We start from the raw sequence: 21,445 nt of genomic DNA on the forward strand, positions 1-21,445 counted from the left end.
GGAAGTCTTTTACTGGAGACGGGAATAGGAAGGTGCATCCCCCAACGTGAACGGCTATGGAAGATGCTTGTGAGACATGAAAGGCATGAGAAAAGGTACAGAGCAGAAACAGGAAGTAGGTTTACACAGTACACCACCACACACATTCACTTCAAGTTTTATTTTGCCTCTTGCATGGTCTTCAGATAGTTTTACAGTTCGTTTTCTACAGGAACTGAGCTGTGATCTGAACAATCAATGAAATGTCATTCCAACCTTAATAAATATTCATAACCATAGAAGAGAGCATAGCACTTTACCATCCTAGAATGATGAAGGTACAGGCCTGGACATCTGTTTCATGGTTAGCATCTGTGACCAGACCAGCCAAAATGATTATTATAAGCCAAGATAAAACCACAAGCAAACTTGCTAAAAATCCTGATTCCATAGATTGACACTGAAATCCTCCAAATAAATGCTAGAATTGTCCACTAGAGTACAAAATGTACTTAAAGAGAAAACCAAGTGACCTTAAACTGTTTTATACAGCATCTTGTAGAGCTCTTCCCTTCCCCTTAGCCTTCTTAGGTCTTCTATCAGTTAAAGGTTTCTACCCTGAAAATAAAGAGGCCTCCTTCCTCCTCTCCATTCATCTTACCAACTCAGTGCCCACTCACAGGCCCTGGTTGAAAGTCACTAGGTACCACTAGGCACAATGCTTTAAGATTCAAAGCCCAAACTGATGGAATTTCTTCCTGAAGGAAGATGCCTTTTCCTTGCCCCTCCCACCTCAGCTCGAAGTAAAACAGTTGATAACAAAACTGCAGGGAAGCAAGATAACAAAATACTGTTAGGAATCCATGATGAAAAAAATGAATCCTGCAGAGATTACCTGTTAACCTCATGCTCAGGACCCCTAAAAACACCAAATCTAAATTAAAATACATGAAGCTTTCAGAATCTGGTTAAAGGAAAAAGAAAAGGGTAACCTTAAGTCATTGGTTAAAGTGTGCTCATTTTTTTAAAAAAATTAGATACAAACATGCAATTAAAGACTCTGATTTAATAAAACCAGTTGTAACAGATCTTGAAATTAAAGGACAACTGATCTCCGGGCCAATGGGACCAGTAAGTCCCTGAACCCTACTTGATGTCAAAACTAACATTTCACATGCTGACCTGCATTGAGGTTAATTTCCAGAAGTGACTGCACTTTGCAAGACTGAGTCCCATGAAATTAGACTCTCATACCCAAAGTGGTCATGGCCTAGCCCTAGGTGGGAGGCACTTTAAAAACAATAAAACTTCTTTAAAAAAAAAAAAAAAAAAGACAAAAGTAAAGAAAATCCATCTCCCACTGATTTACATTATTCAAAGTGCCATCCTGAACCACACACCCTTTCATTTTCAAAAGGAAAAAAATTACAAAAACAGTGAACACAAAGGATACTCAGGTTACAGCTAGTTTATATACAAAAAAATTTACAAGTCTGCCATTTTTAGGCTTTTGCCACAAACAAATGCACATTTGTCCCTACAAAGCACAACATGCCTGAACCAATGGTCACTACAAGAGACAACTGGCCATGGCTTTACAAAGAGCAGAAAAACTGCCCCAAATTAAAATCATTTACTCAGCTTAAACTATGCCACAACCATCCCACTTGGAATCTCTACCCTGAAGCCTCTGAAACCCACTAAATCTTTCTCATCTCTGCCATGTCTCCAAAGAATGAAAGACATTTTTCATCCAATAAATCAAGGAGGATGACAAATGATTCTAATTACTCTTAGGTGAGAAATGCAACCACGCTGGATGCAGAACACAGTGCTGACTACATTTATTGAAGACCCCCTCCCTATAAGCCCATGTAAGAGGTCTTGGCACCTAACACAAGCCCCACAAAGGAGGCCCACATCTGTTTCAGACAGGATTTGCATCAACACAACCTTCCAACCAGTGAGTAATCTCAAAGTGTGATGGGTGAGTTTTACATAGTCTTCGTTTCCAATCCAAATTGGCTGATTAATGTTGCCATTCCAGAGGCTGAACTGTATGAAGACCCCAACCACCACCGACCAAGTGAAGTTCAGAGACTTTTGGACAGTTCATAGTGCCAACAAATTTCACAGGCTCCGACCAAGTATAACCACATCCTTTGGAAATCCTTCCATTTTTGCAATTTCAAAACAGCCTAACTTGCTGTAAAATTCCAGAATTCTTTTATCATCTGGTCTCACTTCACAGAAAGCCCCCCGGGAGCCTAGAAATAAAACAAATATTCAAAATGTAAATGTCAACTGGAATTATGGATAGGAGTTGTCATGAATCTTTAATATATTTCAAATAGGTGACAGTAGGAGCTTATCTATACCAGTCCCTAAATTTCATACCACAATTTTTAAAATTCATATGAATATTCAATGAATATTAGTATTCATCAATACTGAATACTGCAGCGGCAACTATCTTAAATGACGGATATGTTAACTAGCTTGAATGTGGTAATTACAATTATTTCAAATCATCAAACTGTACACCTTAAATATATGCAGTTCTTAATTCTCAAAAATACCTCCATTAAAAAAACTCAGTGAAGCCATTTGCAACTACGTGGATGGAACTGGAGGGTATTATGCTAAGTGAAATTAGCCAGTCAGAGAAAGACAAAAATCATATGACTTCACTCATATGAGGACTTTAAGAGACAAAACAGATGAACATAAGGGAAGGGAAACAAAAATAATATAAAAACAGGGAGGGGGACAAAACAAAAGAGACTCATAAATATGGAGAACAAACTTAGGGATACTGGAGGTGTTGTGGGAGGGGGGATGGGCTAAATGGGCATCTACTCCTGAAATCATTGTTTATACTATATGCTACCTAATTTGGATGTAAATTTTAAAAAATAAAAAAATTAAATTAAAAAAATAAATAAAAATAGTAAGTATTATAATAAATAATAAAATAATAAAAATAAAAATAAAACATTACTGGCAAATAAAAAAAAATTCAGTGAAACTCTTCCCCAGAAAATCTTTTGGGGAAGAGGATGTAAGAAACCTCAATGCAAAAAATACCTCTGTTTAATGTTTTAATACAAAGTACCTTTGAAGAGCCCACAGGGCAAAGGCCATTCCAGTTTATGTCACAAGCCAATATAACCAGAATATGTTGTACATTCTAAGACATACCTCCTATACCTGCATGATTCAGTTCTAAGCACAACACTAAGAATTATCCTATCTTCAAAGAGTTGTTTAAATTATTCCACAAGAGGGATACCACTGACTTAAATGATACAAAGATGTAACAGTTAAGTGCACTCCCAAGTAACAACAACCCTCTAAAGAGGTCTCAAACAAGCTGCCCATTTTTGTACCTTCCAAGGGCTAAAAATAGTTTTTTACATTTTTTAAAGGCTGTGTAAAAAAAAAAAAGTATGTAGGAGCAACTGGTTGGCTAAATACGTACAGCATGCGACTCTTGATCTTAGGGTCGTTAGTTTAAGCCCCACAATGGGCATAGAGCTTACCCTAAAAAAAATAAATTAGGAGCACCTGGGTGACTCAGTCGGTTGAGCATCTGGCTCTTGATCTGAGCTCAGGTCATGATCTGTTTCTGAGTTCAAGCCCTGAGTCAAGCTCTGTGCTGACAACACAGATACTGCTTTGGATTCTCTCTCCCTCTCTCTCTGCCCCACCCCCATGCTTGCACTCTCCCTCTAAATAAATAAACATTAAAAAAATTAATGTATGGTGGGGGCCACCTGGGTGGCTCAGTCAGCTGAGTGTGTCTGACTTTGGCTCAGGTCACGATCTCACAGTTCGTGGGTTCGAGCCCCGCATGGGGGTCTGTGCTGATACCTCAGAGCCTGGAGCCTGCTTTGGATTCTGTCTCACTGCCCCCCCCCCCCCCCCACTCCTCCCCTGCTCACACTCTGACTCTCTAAAAATTTTTTTCAAAAAAAATTAATGTATGGAACTTAATTTAAAAAAGAATATGTAATTAAAATCTGTATGTGGCCACTGGAGTGTATTTATTACCTAGACATTTACAGAAAAAATTTTCATACCACGAATATAAAGCAAAATTATTTCTGTAGGCTGAGTTTAGAGAACACTCAAAACAATTTGTCAACTTGGGGCACCTGTGTGGCTTAGTCGGTGAAGCGTCCAACTCTATTTCAGCTCAGGTGATAATCTCAGTTTTTGACATACAGCCCCAGGTCGGTCTCCACACTGAGAGTACGGAGCCTGCTTGGGATCCTCTCTCCCTCTCTCTCTCTCTCTCTCTCTCTCTCTCTCTCTACCCCTAACCCGCTCACTTGTATGCTCTCTCAAAATAAACTTTTAAAAAAAGGCAACTCTGCATTCCTTTTTTTTTTTTTTTTAAAGTAGGCTTCATACCCAGTGTGGAGCCCAGCACTGGGCTTGAATTCACAATACTAGGATCAAGACCTGAGCTGAGATCAAGAGTTGGACGCTTAACTGACAGAGCCACCCAGGAGCCCATCAACTGTGTATTCCTAAATGAAGCTTCTTTTGAGGGTTCATTTAATTTCCAATTATCACAGTGAGTCTCCTGGCAAAATAAATTTAACCTCATGTATTCACTTCTCATTTAAATGGGGCTCAAAATAAGCATTCATAGTATAAAAGATCAACATTTTCCAATGATTAATATACATGCAATTCTTATGCCACTAATTATTCAGAAGCCAAACCATACATGGTGGGGAAGGGAATGCGAGTTCAGTGTAATTCATTTCTTTCTATCCTGTCTCCACCTAGCCCAAACACCAGCAGCTACACGAATATGTACTCACCATTAGCCTTCAGTGAAGACAGGAGGCAAGCCATCATGCTTTTGGCTACACTCGGGTCAGTTACTTTTTTATGAATATCCATCTTTATCAGAGAAGGAAAGTTGGCAAGGAAAGTTTCTGGCAACACTTCCTGCTCTTCATGGAAACTCAACATTATTTTCTGTAAAAATTTGAAAGAATCTCTTGATTTTCAGTAACTCATTATACATCCATATCCCAACTACAGAAACCAGCAATAGGAAAAGGAAAGCAACATTCAGTAACTCTTCCAGTCATTATGTACTTATCACATAAAGAATTAATTAGCTTATAATTCTAGCCGAAGCATTTTCACTTTTAAAACCATTTGTCTGAATGTAATGTGGTATTCTGAATTCGATCCTGGAACAGAAAAGGACATTAATGGAAAAACAAGTGAATAAAGTGTGGAGCTTATAGTACTGCACCAAAGCTGGTTTCTTAAGACTTGGACAAATGTAAAAAATGGGTGAGGGGTAATAGAGAAATTTTGTATTATCTTTGTTAAATCTAAAAATATTCAAAATTTAAAAAAAAATTTAAGTTTGTATTGCTTACACAAAAATGTGAATGTAAAAGAGGTTACAGTAGACCCACTGGTCATTCTTTGTATGTTCCTATGCTGAAAACTGTAATTGTCAAATATAAAACAGTAATGCATCAACAGCTCAATCACCAGCACACTGCAGTTAATATCTATGTAATTACAAGTAAGTGAGGCTATTCCACATCAGCCTCTTATTACACAGCCATCTGGCTAGAGGAGAAGGTAAAAAATAGGAATAAACTCTAGAGAGAATATAAGTAAACTGGTATGGGAGAGAGAAGAATTTCAGAAAAGGCTAAAAGGAACAACATGGAAGAAAAAAGCCATGTCACAAATGAAAGAGTCCAAATATATCTCTACAAGTATTTATTGGGCATAAACATTATCAAGAAGGAACTGTTTTTTTAAATGCATATGCTAAAATAAAATGCATATGCTGATGCATAGATCAAAATAATCATAAATTATATACGAAAAATTCACTGAAGTTGGGACAGGGCAGACATATGACAAGAAGTACTCCTATCTGCAAACAGACTCTCAGGGCAGCTCACCTCTATTATTTTTTTTATTACAATGAGAAATACATTACTGAGAAGGCAAGTGAGCCCCCTACAACCAAGCAAATGAAAGATTTTAATTAACTTGCCCTGAGTACCCAAAGAAGAGACCATTTAAGTTTGGGTACTTCACAACAGGGTAGGCCAAAAAAAAAGGTTCTTTAGTTGTCTATATTCTGTTTTTACTTGAGAAGTATTATAACAATGTTTCCAAATAAAAAAAAACTCCTAATGCTGAGGAAACAATGGAATATGTCACGCTTAAGAATAAGTAATGGGGTGCCTGGGTAGCTCAGTTGGTTAAACGTCCAACTTTGGCTCAGGTCACGATCTCACGGCTCGTGAGTTCAAGTCCTGCACTGGGCTTTGTGCTGACAGCTCAGAGCCTGGAGCCTGCTTCGGATTCTGTGTCTCCCTCTCTCTCTGTCCCTCTCCTGCTCACACTCACTCTCTCTTTCAAAAATAAACATCAAAAAAAAAAAAAAAAGAATAACTAATAAAAGGGGTGCCTGGGTGGCATAGTCAGTTAAGCATTTGACTCGATCTCAGCTCAGGTCACGATCTCACAGTTCGGGAGTTCGAGCCTCACATAGGGCTCTGCGGATAGCACAGAACCTGCCTGGGATTCTGTCTCTCCTTCCCTCTGCCCCGCTCCCACTTGTGCGGTCTCTCAAAATAGATAAAACTGAAAAATTAAAAAAAAAAAAGTAAGAATTCTTTTCTGTAGAGAATTTAGAAAGCAATGACATTTTTTTGACAGCATGAGAGAGCACGCACATACAAAACTGGAGGAGGAACAGAGGGATAGAGAGAATCTTAAGCAGGCTCCATACTCAGTGTGGAGCCTGACAAGGGGCTGGATCCCACAACTTTGGGACCATGACCTGAGCTGAAATCAAGAGCTGGACACTCAATTGACTAAGCCACCCAAGCGCCTATTGAAAGTACTGAAATTTTAAGATATCTCTGCTTACTTTACCTTAGTAAGTACTTTAAAACTACTGTAGTATAATTCTAAACCTGCTATTACCTCAGCCTCGGAGAGTTCTTTGTCACCATTTGGCTTGGTATACTTCTCCTGCATGAAGGGGATCCAGGAAATTTTACATTTTTTAATGAAGGGGGTCACATCTACAGTGCCCAAGGCATAACCACATATGCCATCTTCATCTTCTAGGACAAAACAGTAATCCAGGCTAAGGGAAAGCAGCCCTCCTACTAACCTGCTCAGAAGAAAAGAGGGTAGAATGAGTTTTTAACCCCAAATTTTAGACTTCAGTGACGTTAAGGCCTTAACGTACTTGAATGGCAACCTACAGAAACTACATTCGGTGTAAGAAAAAAACCAAAAAATACACACATGTAAATATTTACATTTAATTGTAACTAAAGTGGAATTTCTAGAAAACTTTATTTCTAGTCATCACCTCCCCTTAACCTGATAAACGTGGCTATGAAATGTTACTCCCAAATCCAACAAATCCAAACACTTCATCACATACTTGTCTCCAATAAGGTCAGGCTGACTTTGAAAAGGTAAACCCACTCCATCGTCATACATTTCTCTGCAAATCTTGTACACGGAAGCCTGAAAATATAATCTAGTTAAGCAACACATCAAGAAAAATCGCAACAGAAATTAACAATAGGACTCAGTGAGTCAGACTGGACTTCTAGGACAGAGTAACAAAATGCCTGGCCTGTCATAAATATCCCCTCTGCTTTAATATTTATTCATTGAATCATACTTGTAAAATCAGTAGAAAACAGCATGGTATAGTAAACACTGAGAATTGTTTCAAAGGAGATGGTTTTAGGCAGTTAAGTAGATTCAAAATGCTGCAAACTATGCTGCTGAGCCTCTCAGTTTTGTATACATCCAAAAATTTTTAAACGTGTTAATGGTCTTTAAACAGGCTTGCTGTTTCCTGTAGCTGACTGTCAACAGCCGGTAGATACTTCACAACTGGGAATTATAAAATACTAATATATTAGAGAAAATCAGCCAAGGACCATACCACTTGGACACACCCTAATACCTTTCAGCTGATTTTCATAGAGGAGGACTTACTTAAGGGACTTAGCTCAAAATGTTTATGAGTCTAACCTCCTTATTAGATTCTCCCTTAAATATTAACCCTCACGTGTTCAATGTTTCAGTTAACTTTCTCCACCTAAAGTTCCTATTTGAAAGTACCGAACAGATTCTCTTAACAAGGGAGTTCAAAGGAAACTTGTGAGCACCATAACCATATACCAAGTTGGTAGGTAGACAATTACCTCATCTTTAGGAAAATATGGTCTGATAGTATAAACTTTGGAGGTAGGAGTCAGTGGGGGTGGTTGAAAAAAGAGATCATTTGCCCCATCAATTGGCAGCAAACGCTGTGGGAAGAAACAAAAGGAGATGGATTAGTGTTGGGAAGAGATCCATTTCTTTAAATGGGTGTGCACTGCAGATTACCAACTTAACATTAACTGGCTACTGCAGGCAGACCTAAAGAAGAGGGGTGTACTATGCTTTACTAAAACAAACACCTCTTTGCTGGGGAAAGGGGGTGCTTCTGAATAGAAATTACCCAAACGGAGTTACATAGCTTTAGTGGCATATTAATGGGGATTTAAACTTATAGTAAAAAAATAAATAAAAAATAAAAAATCTATTCCAGTATCACAAATCTACTTTTTTTAAACCAATCTCATATAGACCATCTCTGTACTAAAAGATGGCAGAACAGAATGTCAGGAGGAGAGGTTTGGTCTGAAGAGGGTTATCTGTCCAGGAGACGCTTTATCCCCAAAGCAATGCGCTTCAGTTTGCTGTGCGCAGCAGAGCACCTGTTGGGGGGAGAAAAGTAGAGCACCTGAAAAGTCCATGAACAAATACCAATCCAAAAAAGTTTCTTATTTTGTTCAAATTTTCATTAACAGACTGTTCTTTCAAATATAAGTTTTATTTGTAAAATAATCGGGAAAGTATCCAAAAGCCCTTTCACCATTCACTTGCATAATTATTCATCCTTTTTGCTCATGGAGTTTCCACTGGCAGACAAGCATGCGCGCATTGTGCATTGCGGGCGCAGATTAAAATGGTGTGCGACCTGCAAAGAAACAATGTGAAGTGTATACCTAGAGCCGCTGCGCTTCGCAGGCGCGGGGGGAATTGGCAGCATCTCCTTCAGAAATTACTGTGAAAGAGGAGGAAAATTTGATTTAAAATCCAGCTATGTAACTAAATTGAATTTGGGACTAGAAAGCCTTCGGCAGACCAATCCTTCCAGCCATCTGATGCGCAACATAAGGTTTCTCATAAAACAAAGAAAATGTCAATTCAGTTGTGAATTCATATTGATACCTGGAACTCTCCTGCTAGACCACCTCTAAAGGCCCAGGGTTCTTGGTCTCCAATTAAGAACTGTGCTGAAGAATGACTACGACACCCTGTTGAGATCAGATCCAAGCGGAGAACGTTACGAGAAAGGGGATTTCCTGGGGTCTCAAACGTCCAACAAACTAACAAACACTTTGTGGAAATAACTCTCTAACAATAATAATCCAGGGTTTCAGGACAAGGCTGTGATAATAGTTTTTTTAAATTTGTGATAGAATTTCAATACTGATGTTTTTTCCTTTGATTCATGAATAATCACTTTAAGAGTTCTACTCTTTAATTATTGGGAAGAAAAGCCAGTCTTAAGTTTGTCTGGGTCAAATCTGTAATATTCCCTAGATACAGCTATAAAAATCAAGCCAGCTGTTTGCTCTGTAGTAAAATCACAGTAATTATGAAAGTGAAATGAATGAGACAGATAATGAGACATTTTATTATCACAGCCCATGAAGGAATTAAACCTGTCTGAAGTCACATTTTACATTATGAGGAAGGGTACAGGAAGGGAAAAAGGGGAAGGGGAGGATTAATCTTGTCAGAAAACTAAGGTCAACGGAATAAACAAAAGAAATTGTTCAGTAAGTTGACATCAAAACACAATGAAAACTTTATTTTTTCTAACAAGGACGATCCAATTTAGACTTGGCTAATAGTAACGGTAGTCGGACAAATTCTGAGCACTAAGGAGAGTCGACTGATGCTCCTAATTTATCCACAGCTAAGACATACTTTTCTTAAAAGTATGGTAGTATCTGGCTCCTCTGATTGACGATTATAATTTTTGCAGTGCACTGAACACAGGCATGGAGTAACAGGGTTTGAGGCCCAGAAGTCAGCATTAAGATCACCACGTAACCAACTTCAGAGGCAATAAAGGAAGCTAACAAGAAATAGTTAAAAGCAAATATTTGGAGGCCAAATCAAAATCACCTGCCTAGTCTTCTGACAAGATAAAGCAGCGCAATATAGTTCTTTTCCATTGGAAGACAGCATTCTACCTCCTGTTCAAGTTAACAGTCTCATCAGTACAATATATAGTGTGCTAGTCAGACAGTCCCAAAGCAAACCAATTTTTTTGTTCACAATTCAGGCCCATTAAGAGATTATATCCAAGTTTGTCATTTTTTAGGGGTAGGGGTATTTTAAGAAAACATACATAATATGTAGATTTGTAAAATAAATATGAAATAGGGTCAAAATTTAGGCTAAGAGAACCTGCCCCATTCCATAGCTCAGTGTAAATTTACACTGCAGGAAAAAACTATACTCTCAAACTTTAAGATCAGCCAATTTCCCCTACCCCCCACTTTGAGACTACAACATAACTAGCACTTCCAACTATTACAATAAAAAGCTGCATGTACGAAGAGCTGTATAAATGAAAACATGGTTAATGCCTCAGTCGCTGCGCAAACGTGACTTCAGTTCATGCCTACTGCCCTTAAAACTGAGCTACCTCACAGATAGACCTTTCAATTTAAACTAATTAATCATGACGCGCTGTGAACATCTGCCGCTGTCCATCCAATAGTAGTAGACACTTGTGCTGAGGATTCTCCCATCTGTACACAATGGGGAAGAAGATAATAGAAGTCGTTAGTAATCAAAAGTACTGCATAGCCACATTCTTTAAAGGACTGAATGCCAGCTGGACTGGAGAGAGGAGGAAAACAAAGGGCTCTAAGCAGTAACTCCCTGATATCACTACAGATCTATGAAAATGCTCTACTTGTCGTGAGCTTTTTGTAAAGCTATGTGCATGCCAAGATAATTATTTAAAATTTCTAAGATGCTCTGAACTTGAGATGTACAATAGCTACCGACACAATTTGGGAAAGCTGCTCCTATAATTGCACAGTACAGAAGTAAAATCTGAGGGTAAACAAATACTGTACATAATCAAAAATTAAATTTTTAATAATTCTTGAATTACAAGAGGAGTATCAAATGTTTTAAATGATACTTTCCCAAGCCCAAGAAACCAGATTTCAGGTTGGAAACTTAAGATTTAAATCCCTGTGAGAAATTATAACCCCTTGGCCAGAAGCCTGGAAAGCAAATGCTGTCATCCAATAACCAATGTAGAGGTATTTCCTGAGCCTAAAGCAGATATCTATCACAGAAAAGAGGTGTCTTGGAGCCTTTTAACAATAGGTCAAAATTCTCTCTTCTAGGGGTGCCTGGATGGCTCAGTCAGTTAAGGGTCCAACTCTTGGTTTCAGCTCAGGTCATGATCTCACGTTCATGAGTTCGAGCCCTGCACATTGGGCTGCGTGCTGACAGTGCAGAGCCTGCTTAGGATTTTCTCTCTCCCTCGCTCTCTGCCTGTCTCCTGTCCTTGTGCACACAAGTGCGTGCATGCTTGCTCTCAAAATAAAATAAACGTAAAAAAAATTCTTCTATCTGTTGGGCTATACATATATATACAGAAACCCAAAGTTCTATATTTTCAAATTAACAGCGACTCTACATTTGGCTGATAATTAGCTGTGTCCCAGGAAAGCTATCATTAATATTTAAGAGTCCAAAAGTATGTAGGCAGAAAGTGAGAAATCTCACTGTTACTACTCCTTAATCTCAGCTCACAGTATTTCACATATCTATTTCACAAACAAGACCAGGTAACCCATCACAGTGTTTGTGACTACTATGAAAACTATGACATGTCAGTCAGCCTTGCTGCCTGCTGTGTGCTGTATGTACATCCATTACATATTCCTTATAGCTGGATTGAAAACCTGGAAATGAAATGAGGTCCCTGGAGAAACTTGGCCATGCTGGTGCTTTTTACCAAGTTTGAGATTTTCCAAAAAAATCAATTTTCAAAAGATACATACATAAGTTAATTTAATGAAGGAGTTTTTAAGGGATTGCAATTTTCATCCCCTGCTAAAACCAATTACTTGGTAGAGGAATAAAGAAAAAGCCATGTGAAATAACACCAAGTAGCACCAGAATAGCCTTATCACTAAAGCTCGCATGCGCACAGGGCTGGGAGGATGGCTTCCTCTTGCCAGGCCCTTTAGGTCATTTCAGCAATTGTTCTGTTAAACACAGCATTAACGTTATCAAGACCCAGCAAGCAGCAGAGAGCTTACACAGTCACAATTCATAGTGTCTCATCTCCAAATCGGATAAAAGTGGTATACAGGATTCCATCCAGGAAGCATTCAGTCAGAGCAAGTTAAAGTCAGTACTTTCTAACACATTTTCAAGATATTTATGTTGAATTAGCCCAAGGGAGAAAAATCAATGTGCTTGATGTATTTACTGAGACTTGCACCTCAAGTCAGCCAATAACGGCTGTACCTTTGAAAGAAATCTAAGCAAAGAATTTAAACACAGTTGGAATTTCACCAATTCCCTAAATATTTTTCTCCCTGTGGGATAATCTTTTTTTTTTCTTCATTTTTAAGGGACAATATATCTGAGGAAAAGAGATTATTCCTGGTGTACCTACCTAACCACTGTACAAAAGACTTCACCATAGACATTATACTCTTGATATCCCAAACATAGGAGTACATGTCATAAAGGATTGTCCTGTTGGCACAATTGGAGAGTCGAGTGAACATTCCCATCACCAGTCCACACATCTCCTCAAACTTGGCTGCTCGTGACCGCCATTCTTCAATCTATTGAGGATCAATAAAAATATGACTCAAAAACTGCAAGCATAACAAAATAAACTGCTTATATTTTCAGGTCCCTGCAATTTATCCTAAACATTAAAGGATCACTGGGCTTAAACTCTTTATTTTATTTATTTATTTTTTAAAATTTACATCCAAATTAGGTAGCATATAGTGAAACAATTATTTCAGGAGTAGATTCCTTAATGCTCCTTACCCATTTAGCCCATTCCCCCCCCCGACAACCCCTCCAGTAACCCTCAGTTTGTCCTCCATATTTATGAGTCTCTTCTGTTTTGCCCTCCTCCCTGTTTTTATATTATTTTTGTTTCCCTTCCCTTATGTTCATCTGTTTTGTCTCTTAAAGTCCTCATGAGTGAAGTCATATGACTTTTGTCTTTCTCTGACTAATTTCACTTAGCATAATACCCTCCAGTTCCATCCACATAGTTGCAAATGTGGGCTTAAACTCTTTAGACAAGCAATAACAGTCTGTGTTTCCCCAAACGGACAAGTATTTCTGAAATAATCAACTGTGCCTTTCCTTCATTTTTCACTATAAGGTCAAACTATGGAACTCTATGTACTGGAATCCAAAACCACTTTCAAAGCATATTCTAAGATGTGGTCAATTTTCTACTAGTTACCAATATATTCATTTAAGATGTCGTATCATCAGCATGGGGATGCACCCAGGCTAGAGAAGCAGATATAAATCAAGCATACTCACTTTTTCAGAGTCTTTTCCTTTGCAATTGACACTGACAACACTGCTATTTGCTCGAAGCCACTGGAATTCCCGTAACATCTGCGCTCCTTTGGGTCCATGCTCATAAGGAAGGTAGAACAGGTCAGCAAGCAACTGCAAATCCTCCAAAGTCACTGGTTCCACAGTATACAGAGGCTTTTCATTGGGACCTGGCACAAACTGTTCCTTGTTTGTCTGTTCATCAGTCTGCATGGGGGCAATATCACTAATGCAATCTTCCTGCATAGACATCTCTGGGGATTTTGATTCAGCTATGCTCTCTTTATCTGTGTCCATTGGTTTCAATTCCTCAGCCATTTTAGCTTCAACAATTTCAGTGAGTATTTGATTGTCATTCTTGTGATCTGTTTCTTCTTGTTTTTCTACTACCATGTCCATGGGTTCTTCATCTGGCTGTTTCTTTTCTTCTTCCTTGGTCAGAGCTGTAGGTTCACCACTCAAGGCTGCTCCCTGGCTCATAATGGGCTCCTGATAAACTGTTGTGACTACAGTTGTGGCATTTAAAGAGGGTGCTGCAACTAAGGGAGTCCCATCAACTACACTTGCTTTAGCTCCACTGTGTGCAACTTGCCTACCTACAAAAACAAATTGCCACAAAGATAATCAGAATTAGAAACAGAACAAATCAGATCTAGAGAAATGTTTTCTTATTGTATCTCTAACCTCAATTTGAGATTCCAAATATTAAGCCCTGAGAAAAGTGCAATCCCTCTAAACCCCAGGGAGGTAAGGAGGAAAGAGGAAAGAAACAAATGATAAACATCCCCTAAATATGCCAACATGTATTATCTTCTCTTCTGAAGATCTAGATGTAAAAATAATTATTCCAGAAAAAACATTTTTAAAACAAATTAGCATTCCATCATGATAAAAGCTACCTCAGACCAAAAGTTAAGATTTTAAAAACCTTATTTCTCTAGATCCCTTCCCAAATTTTACTTTGTTTTACGGGCCTATGGTAGGAACATCAAAATGTTCTTTACTTTACGATTCAACCATGTGACCCAAACCCCCTTACAACAAAGGGCCAAACTCACTGCTATACTGATGAGGTACACCAAACTCCTGCAACCACTCTGTTAAAGCTAACTTTAGAGCCATCTGTGGACTATAGAGCACATCAGTTTCAATATCTTCATCACTGCCTTCATTTTCTAACTTTATCTGGATCGATACAGTACTGTCTTCACTGTCAGCTGCAAAAAAACAAACAAACAAAAAAAAAAAACAGAAACACAAAAAACAGTTTTGATTACAAAAGCCTCCTGACAAGTGAGAGGAACAAATGCAAAACACCAGTTGTTACAGTACAACTGGAGAAACAAGGAACAGGAACATGAACAAACCTTAAACATAAAAACACAAACACAACCAAGACCCTTAACTGAACCACTTCACCTATAAGTCATCTAAATGCATTGCTAAACGTAGGGGCACCTGGGTGGCTCGGTTGGTTAAGGGTCTAGACTTCGGCTCAGGTCATCATCTCATGGTTCCTGAGTTCAAGCCCTACATCGGGCTCTGCATTGACAGTGTGGAGCCTACTTGGAATATTCTCTCTCTCTCTCTGCCCCTCTGACATCACACGCTCCCTCTCTGAAAATAAATACGCCCCCCCAAAAAAATTGTAAATGCATTGCTTAATGTAAAATCGCAAATGAAATACAAAACACTAATTTCAGGGGCTTCTGGGTGGCTCAGCTGGTTGAGGATCTGACTCGATTTCAGCTCCAATCACGATCCCAGGGTCGTGGGATCGAGCCCAGCCTCAGGCTCTGCACTGAGCATGGAGTCTGCTTAAGATGCATCATTCTCTCTCTCTCCCTCCGCCCCTCTCCCCCATTTGCATTCTCTCTCTAAAAAAAAATCAAATAAATAAATTTTGAAAATAAATTTTTAAAGCCACTAATTTTAGAATCACTGGAAAAGTCAGTCATAAATGTTCAGAGTGCCAATCGTTGGGAATGTGAAGTTAAAGGCATAAGATTTTCATAAAGATAACATTCCCTACCCTTGAGGGGCTTATAAATTAATGGGAAAATCATTACGAAAACATACAAGCAAATTAGTAAGTATATTGAGGGGGAAAGAGAAAAACCAATAGAGAACCCACATATTAAGCACAGATAATAAATAAGCACATAATGAAACTCTAAACCAGCATAGTGTTAGAGAAAATGAAGTCTGAACTCTGGCTTAGTATCCAAAACCTTCTACTCTTAGCTTTCCTTCATATTTCCCTGCACATGGCCCAGTTTGGCTACCACTCAATGTGCTTCATGCTCTGCCTTAAAAGCGGTAGGAGGTAGATGCCACGTACCCAGAGGGAACTGAGACTATATTTTGTTGGTTTTTTTTTTAATTCAAGGGGGTGGTCCACAATGATTGAGCCTTAAAGGGAGGCATTAATCCAATAAACAGAAGTGGAAGGAGTACAGAACTGAGAAAGAGAACACAACTATATGACTACATACCATACCCAAGTACCATGATGTGACATTCCCATACCCCCAAATGAGCCCAAATTCAGATAACTTCAAATTTTCAATGTCCAGCGCTTTTATCTCTCGTCCACCAACCCTTTCATGCCCGGCACCTCTACTCATACTGTGATACTCGTAAGTATCCTCTCCTCTAGGAAATGGTTTCTTAGCACTTTTGCTTAGCAGAAATAATCATTCCCTCCTCTGTGTTCCCACAGCACTTTGTAAACAATTTCCTCAGCATTTATCAAACAACAGCACAGTCACCTATATGCTTTATCCAAAACCAGACCATGTTCTTCAAAAGCGGGGACTACTTTATTCTTTGCATCTTTAGTGCCAGGAAGGTGCACTTGCCAAATCTTACTAAGTGTTTAAATATAATGAATAAACAACTAGCCAGCATTCTTACTTAGAAATTCAACTGGGAATTTTTCATGAATAAAAAATCAGTAAGCCAATGTCTAAAATGACAACACAGAATATGTTCCATTAATATAAGCTGAAATCTAAATGATATATGAAGTAATTCAGGTAACAGCTAGTGATCTAAAATACCCCATTTAATAAAAATCACCAGAAAACATAAATTGATTGGGAATAATTCCAGGAATAACAGGAACACTAAAAAACTTTGTCTAGTGCTCCGATTTCAAAGTCACATTTTAAAAGTAAAGAACTGGGCGGGGGGGGGGGAGCAAAGAACTGAGGCCAAGAAGTTAAGTAGTTTGTCCAAAGCCACTCAGCCCTCTGATCCCTCCTTCTCTCACATATACACCTCACTCATAGGACTAAACAACATACTTCAAAAAATCTCTTAAATTTTGATGATAAACCTGCACTTGACAATAGCTCTAGTTAACCCCAGGTCTCCCCGCAAGGTCAAGGATTAAGCAGTCTACTTACTCATCACTACATCTTTTCTCACTCCATTCATGTTTGATTTGTACCAAGTGGCAAGGGTGTGGATAGCAACATAGTTGGCTTCAAATTCACAATTTGGATTAGTAAGGACTCCTTTTAACCGTGGGATGAGTTCTGTGGATCTTCCTTTGTATGGGCCCAGAAATAGTCTCTTCTGATCATAATCATTAGCATGAATGTTATCCCAGATTACTGGAGCTCTCTTAATAATCTTAGAAACCTCTTCAATAGACTCCACTGGAATTTCTTTAGAAACAACTTTCGGACCTAGAAAATAATGACAACCATTTGTTAAAAGACCCTCAAACATGATTCTTCAAAATATACTGAATTCAATTTTTTATTGTATTTTGTTATTTATGTACTTTCTGACAATTTTTCTTTTCAAAGTAACACAGCAACATGTCTTTTTGAGTGTTCAGTTTTACCCAACCCCTCCCCAATATTTCCTCAGGTCAGATTTCTAGAAATGGAATTAGTAGTAAAAAGATATGGATATTTAAGGTTTGGGCAGGCTTCCTCAAACTGGTATGTTATAAGGAACAAATTGTTGGGGTGCCCGAGGGGCTCAGTTAGTTAAGCATCCAACTTTGACTCAGGTCATGATCTCAAGGTTCAGGAGTTCCAGCCCCACACCGGTCTCTGTGCTGACAGCTCAGAGCCTGGAGTCTGCTTCAGATTCTGTCTCTGTCTCTCTCTCTCTGTCCCTCCCCTGCTCACCTCTGTCCGTGTCTCAAAAATAAATAAACATAAAAAAAAATTTCATGTAAACAATTTTTTCCATTATAATACAGCTTGTTGATTAATAACTGTCAATTCGGCAGGATAGCTTTCATTTTATAAAACACTCTCCCCCTATGGCTGAGATCAATACTCTTTAGCCCAGTTCCCTACACATCTATTATTTATCAGCAACTGATACTCAGATTCACTGCAAAATCCTTAAAGATGTTTTTTATACTAAATGAAGAATGTATACTTCATAAAAGGGAATTTTAACAACAAAGTTTTCTGGTTAAAGTTGTTTTCAAAAAGTATCCAATTAACCAGAAAAACCAATTTCTAAGTTCTAGTTAACTAAAGTTTTACTGTATAAATCTTAAAGACTTACCTGTCCAAAGCACCTCAATTCCAGGGAGAAGCTTTTCACCCACAGTCCTTAAATAAGGAGACTGAGACACATTTGGGTAACAGAAAGTGCCACAATATTCTGAATGTAAAAAGGAAAATTAAGTAAAATAGTTAGGAGTGAAATGGTCACGAGTTTTTAAATGGGGGGAAAAAATGTCTACCAATTCTAAATTCTTTTCATACAAATGATAAAGAGCTTCCAAGTCGTATCTCAAAGGAATTAAACTCAAGTGGATAGTTTACTAAAGAATCAATTAAAAATAAAAATAAGAATCAATTCATAAAATCTGATACTCTTCCCCCAATAATACATATCAATCCTTATAATCCTACAGTCATTAGAAATACAAGTTTACTAAAGAAATAATTAGAATGTTTAGTATTTTCTACATACTTTGAATTGGCTACATTTCTCTTACAATTAGAGGCCAAACAAAATGAATTGACAATATCATAACAGACAAAATGCAGTATTATGCGCCATGTTATTAAGACTCAACTGCAACTAAATAGTAATTTGCAGCTTCTGCACTGCAAAGAAAACAATCAGCAAAACTAAAAGGGAACCAATGGAATGGGAAAAGATATTTGCAAATGACATACCAAATAGTTAGTATCCAAACTCTATAAAGAACTTAACAAACTCAACACCCAAAAAACAAACAATCCAGTGAAGAAATGGGCAAAAGACATGAATAGACACTCTTCCAAAGAAGACACCCAGATAAACAGACACCTGAAAAAAATGCTCACCACCACTCATTATCAGGGAAACAGAAATCAAAACCACAATGAGATAGCACTTCACACCTGTCAGAATGGCTAAAATTAACTTAGGCAACAACAGATGTTGGTGAGGATGCGGAGAAAGAGGAACCCTTTTGCACTGCTGGTGGGAATGCAAACTGGTGCAGCCACTCTGGAATACAGTACGGAGGTTCCCCCCAAAATTAAAAATATAACTACCCTACAACTCAGCAATTACACTACTAGGTATTTATCCAAAGGATACAGATGTGCTGTTTCGAAGGGGTACATGCACCCCAATGTTTATAGCAGCGCTATTAACAACAGCCAAAGTATAGAAAGAGCCCAAATGTCCATCGACAGATGAATGGATAAAGTGGCATACATAAACATACATACATACATACATATACATACATACATACATACATACAATGGAGTATTACTCGGCAATCAAAAATGAAATCTTACCATTTGCAACAACGTGGATGGAACTAGAATGTATTATGCTAAGCGAAATTAGAGAAAAATACCGTATGACTTCACTCATATGTGGAATTTCAGATATGAAACAGATGAATATAAGGGAAGGGAAGCAAAAATAATATAAAAACAGGGAGGGGGACAAAACATAAGAGATTCTTAAATACAGAGAACAAATTGAGGGTTGCTGGAGGCGTTGTAGGTAGGGAGATGGGCTAAATGGGCAAGGGGCATTAAGGAAGACACTTGTTGGAATGAGTACTGGGTGTTATATGTAGGGGATGAATCACTGGATTCTACTCCTGAAATCATTATTTGCACGATATGCTAACTAACTTGATGTAAATTAAAAAATAATAATAAAGCGTAATTTTAAATTTAAAACAAAGTAAACATTTAAGAAAACATTAAAAAATAACAAATAGTAATTTGCAATGAATTAAGTAATTCCCAATATAATCTTATTAAACATTATTTGAGTACTCCTGTTATATCAGACCTCTGAGATAAGGTTCATGGCTCACAGGATTCTCAGACATATACACAAAGTTAAATAATTCAGACAAAATTTCTTAGAACAAATTTATTTATCTCTTCCTGAAAAAGAATGGGAAATTCCTTATAAGCCTAATTTTGAAAGGCAACTAAGAGAGGCTAATACATTATCAATGGAAGGAACCAGGGAGGCAAGGTGAGAGAGGAAAAGTGGGGCGGGGGGGGGGGGGGGGCGTTATTTAGCAAGTTTTCTATGCTGAGTCCTGGAATTCCAGAAGAGCCCAGATGGAAGTAGGAGGAGTGAAAAAAGATACAGATATGCATAGGCAGAAAAAAGGAACAAGTAGGAGGAAATGAGAAGTGACTAAGTTAAAAGCAATGTAAATTTGTTTCCTAGTTTTACATTTGATAATACTATCCTTCCTTTAATCCTGAAAATGTAAAGTTCATACACTTCCAGTACTAAAAAATACATGAAATCTTTTGCCTGTTCAGTTGCCATTTATTAGTCCCTAAAATTTCTCAAGTGTAGGACCTTGAGAAATGTCTTCTAGAAAAAGAATTCCTACTTTTATACACCAAAGGGAGAGGGGACAACACAATAAAGGCCGTATATAGTTCTTTGAAAATGATGTATTTCAAGAAGTCTAGTTAAATATAAAGCTATTATATACAATACCTGTGGGACAGAAGAGGAAAGTTTCTGGCTCTCCTAGGTATTGATAAATTTCATTTGTAATGGAGACCTGGGCATGAGCAAAAGAACTGAATACCTCTTTGTCTGCTGCACACATATTATGGTCAATATCATCAAAAAGCAAGGCAAATGACCTGCACCCAAACTGAGAAACCTAGGAAAAGCAGGGGGGGGAAAAAAAGATGATTTAGCAGCTCTTTTTAAGTAAATAAACACCTGGCTGGATCAGTCCGTAAAACATGCAACTCTTGATCTCAGGGTCATGACTTCAAGCTCCACACTGGGCACAGAGCTTACATAAAAAATAGGATTAAAAATATTAATGTAGACACTTAATAGCTCTATCTAAAAGTCAAACATTTTTCTTAGTAGAATGTTCAAAGCCACACCAATTTTTTTTACATTTTCTATGTTAAACAGCTAGACAAGTTGGAACCCATTTTTCATTTGAGTTTGAATGCAGTATGTTCCAACAAAGCTTCAACGATATGGCCTATCCCTACCTCCCTGGCTGCTGATTATAGAAGACCAGACAGACAGAAAAACAGAAATAGTAAGTGAACTCAAGAGATGAAAAACCTAGGCTTGTTCTAGTCCCAAAGACACACTGATCCTAATTAATCTCTGCACATAAACCTAACTAGTCCATGAATCAGAAGGAACATAGTATTTGATCAGATAGGGAGATAACCTCTTAAAAAGCATATTCATGGAAATTAAACCTCCTTATTAAATTTTTTACCATCTTAATGCC

The 21,445-nt window shown here is 38.0% G+C and overlaps 1 protein-coding gene across 1 annotated transcript in view; it reads right to left on the bottom strand.

Annotated features, from left to right (window-relative positions):
- Positions 1-145: 145 nt before the first annotated feature.
- The window catches only part of OGA (O-GlcNAcase), a 29,056-nt gene continuing 7,756 nt past the window's right edge, over positions 146-21,445 (bottom strand). Inside the window, exons 5-16 of the mRNA XM_027062915.2 lie at positions 20,674-20,845; positions 18,250-18,348; positions 17,121-17,405; positions 14,769-14,927; positions 13,693-14,306; positions 12,791-12,965; positions 9,295-9,380; positions 8,220-8,324; positions 7,442-7,527; positions 6,970-7,162; positions 4,815-4,974; positions 146-2,246 (exon numbers count right to left, since the gene is read on the bottom strand). Of these exons, the coding sequence (XP_026918716.1) occupies positions 2,110-2,246; positions 4,815-4,974; positions 6,970-7,162; positions 7,442-7,527; positions 8,220-8,324; positions 9,295-9,380; positions 12,791-12,965; positions 13,693-14,306; positions 14,769-14,927; positions 17,121-17,405; positions 18,250-18,348; positions 20,674-20,845 (2,271 nt within the window). The 3' untranslated portion in view covers positions 146-2,109. The remainder of the gene's footprint in view (positions 2,247-4,814; positions 4,975-6,969; positions 7,163-7,441; positions 7,528-8,219; positions 8,325-9,294; positions 9,381-12,790; positions 12,966-13,692; positions 14,307-14,768; positions 14,928-17,120; positions 17,406-18,249; positions 18,349-20,673; positions 20,846-21,445) is intronic.

Source organism: Acinonyx jubatus, chromosome D2 (genome assembly GCF_027475565.1).
Source record: "Acinonyx jubatus isolate Ajub_Pintada_27869175 chromosome D2, VMU_Ajub_asm_v1.0, whole genome shotgun sequence".
NCBI classification, from domain to species: Eukaryota; Metazoa; Chordata; class Mammalia; order Carnivora; family Felidae; genus Acinonyx; species Acinonyx jubatus.